The 929-nt window shown below is 59.0% G+C and overlaps 1 protein-coding gene across 1 annotated transcript in view; it reads left to right on the forward strand.

Moving 5' to 3' along the window:
* TSC2 (tuberous sclerosis 2) overlaps positions 1 to 929 on the forward strand; it is a 31,829-nt gene that overhangs the window by 30,505 nt on the left and 395 nt on the right. The window contains exons 39-40 of the mRNA XM_010135643.1: positions 281 to 372; positions 597 to 695. Of these exons, the coding sequence (XP_010133945.1) occupies positions 281 to 372; positions 597 to 695 (191 nt within the window). The remainder of the gene's footprint in view (positions 1 to 280; positions 373 to 596; positions 696 to 929) is intronic.

Consider the following 929-nt stretch of genomic DNA (forward strand, 5'->3'; position numbering starts at 1 on the left):
GTTTGCTTTCCTCTGGCCCAGGGGGCTCTTCTGGGGTGGTCTGGTTGCTGTGAGCCCAGCAGCCTCCTCAAACCTTCTCGGCACAGCTGTATGGGGGAGCCCGTTGTGTTGAGGCGTGGTGCAGGTTCTGCTGCAGCTGGAGCTGGGGAGCTCGAGGGGAGCTGCTGGGATTCTGCGATGCAGTTCCTCAGGTTTATGTTACTTACCTGGGTAGTTACCGGCAACCTTTGGCTTGTTCTTAACTGCCTTACCATTTTTTCCCTCTTCCATTAAAACAAAGACATGGAGGGTCTCGTAGACACAAGTGTCGCTAAGATCATCTCTGACAAGAACCTGCCGTTCGTAGCCCGTCAGATGGCCCTGCACGCCAACGTGAGTACCCCGCAGCTCCCGCTGGCTTTCAGCTGGGGTCTTGCTAAAGCCAATAAATCAGTTTTCTGCCTCAGTCACTGTTGTCAACACGTGACCGGCTGTACCTCAGAGCTGGGTTTCAGTCGCTGTCAAACACTGTCGAAGTGTTTGATTATTTTTACTCTCGTGGTTGCGTTCACGGCCTTCCTCTCTCTGCCTGCTTCTCCCCACCCTGCCCACATCAGATGGCTTCCCAGGTCCACCACAGCCGGTCCAACCCCACGGACACCTACCCGTCCAAGTGGATCGCCAGGCTGCGCCACATCAAGAGGCTGAGGCACCGGGTGAGTAGTCAGGCGCGCGGCACCAGGCTCTGCCGTGGGGCCTCGGTACGAGTCAGGCAGGTGAAGTCAGCCCTTGCGCCACGCGGAGGAGGAGGGCTGGGGGCTGAGGGGGGGAATCCAGCTCTCGGGGCAGTGACAAGTGGAGTGATGCGGGTCTGGACTCATGAGCTCCCAAACGGCTCCCCTGGCAGTGAGGGCTGTGGGAATGCACAGAACCGCGCCCCGAGCGGCACC

The sequence above is a fragment of the Buceros rhinoceros genome, unplaced genomic scaffold, assembly GCF_000710305.1.
Source record: "Buceros rhinoceros silvestris isolate BGI_N320 unplaced genomic scaffold, ASM71030v1 scaffold29234, whole genome shotgun sequence".
Lineage (NCBI taxonomy): Eukaryota > Metazoa > Chordata > Aves > Bucerotiformes > Bucerotidae > Buceros > Buceros rhinoceros.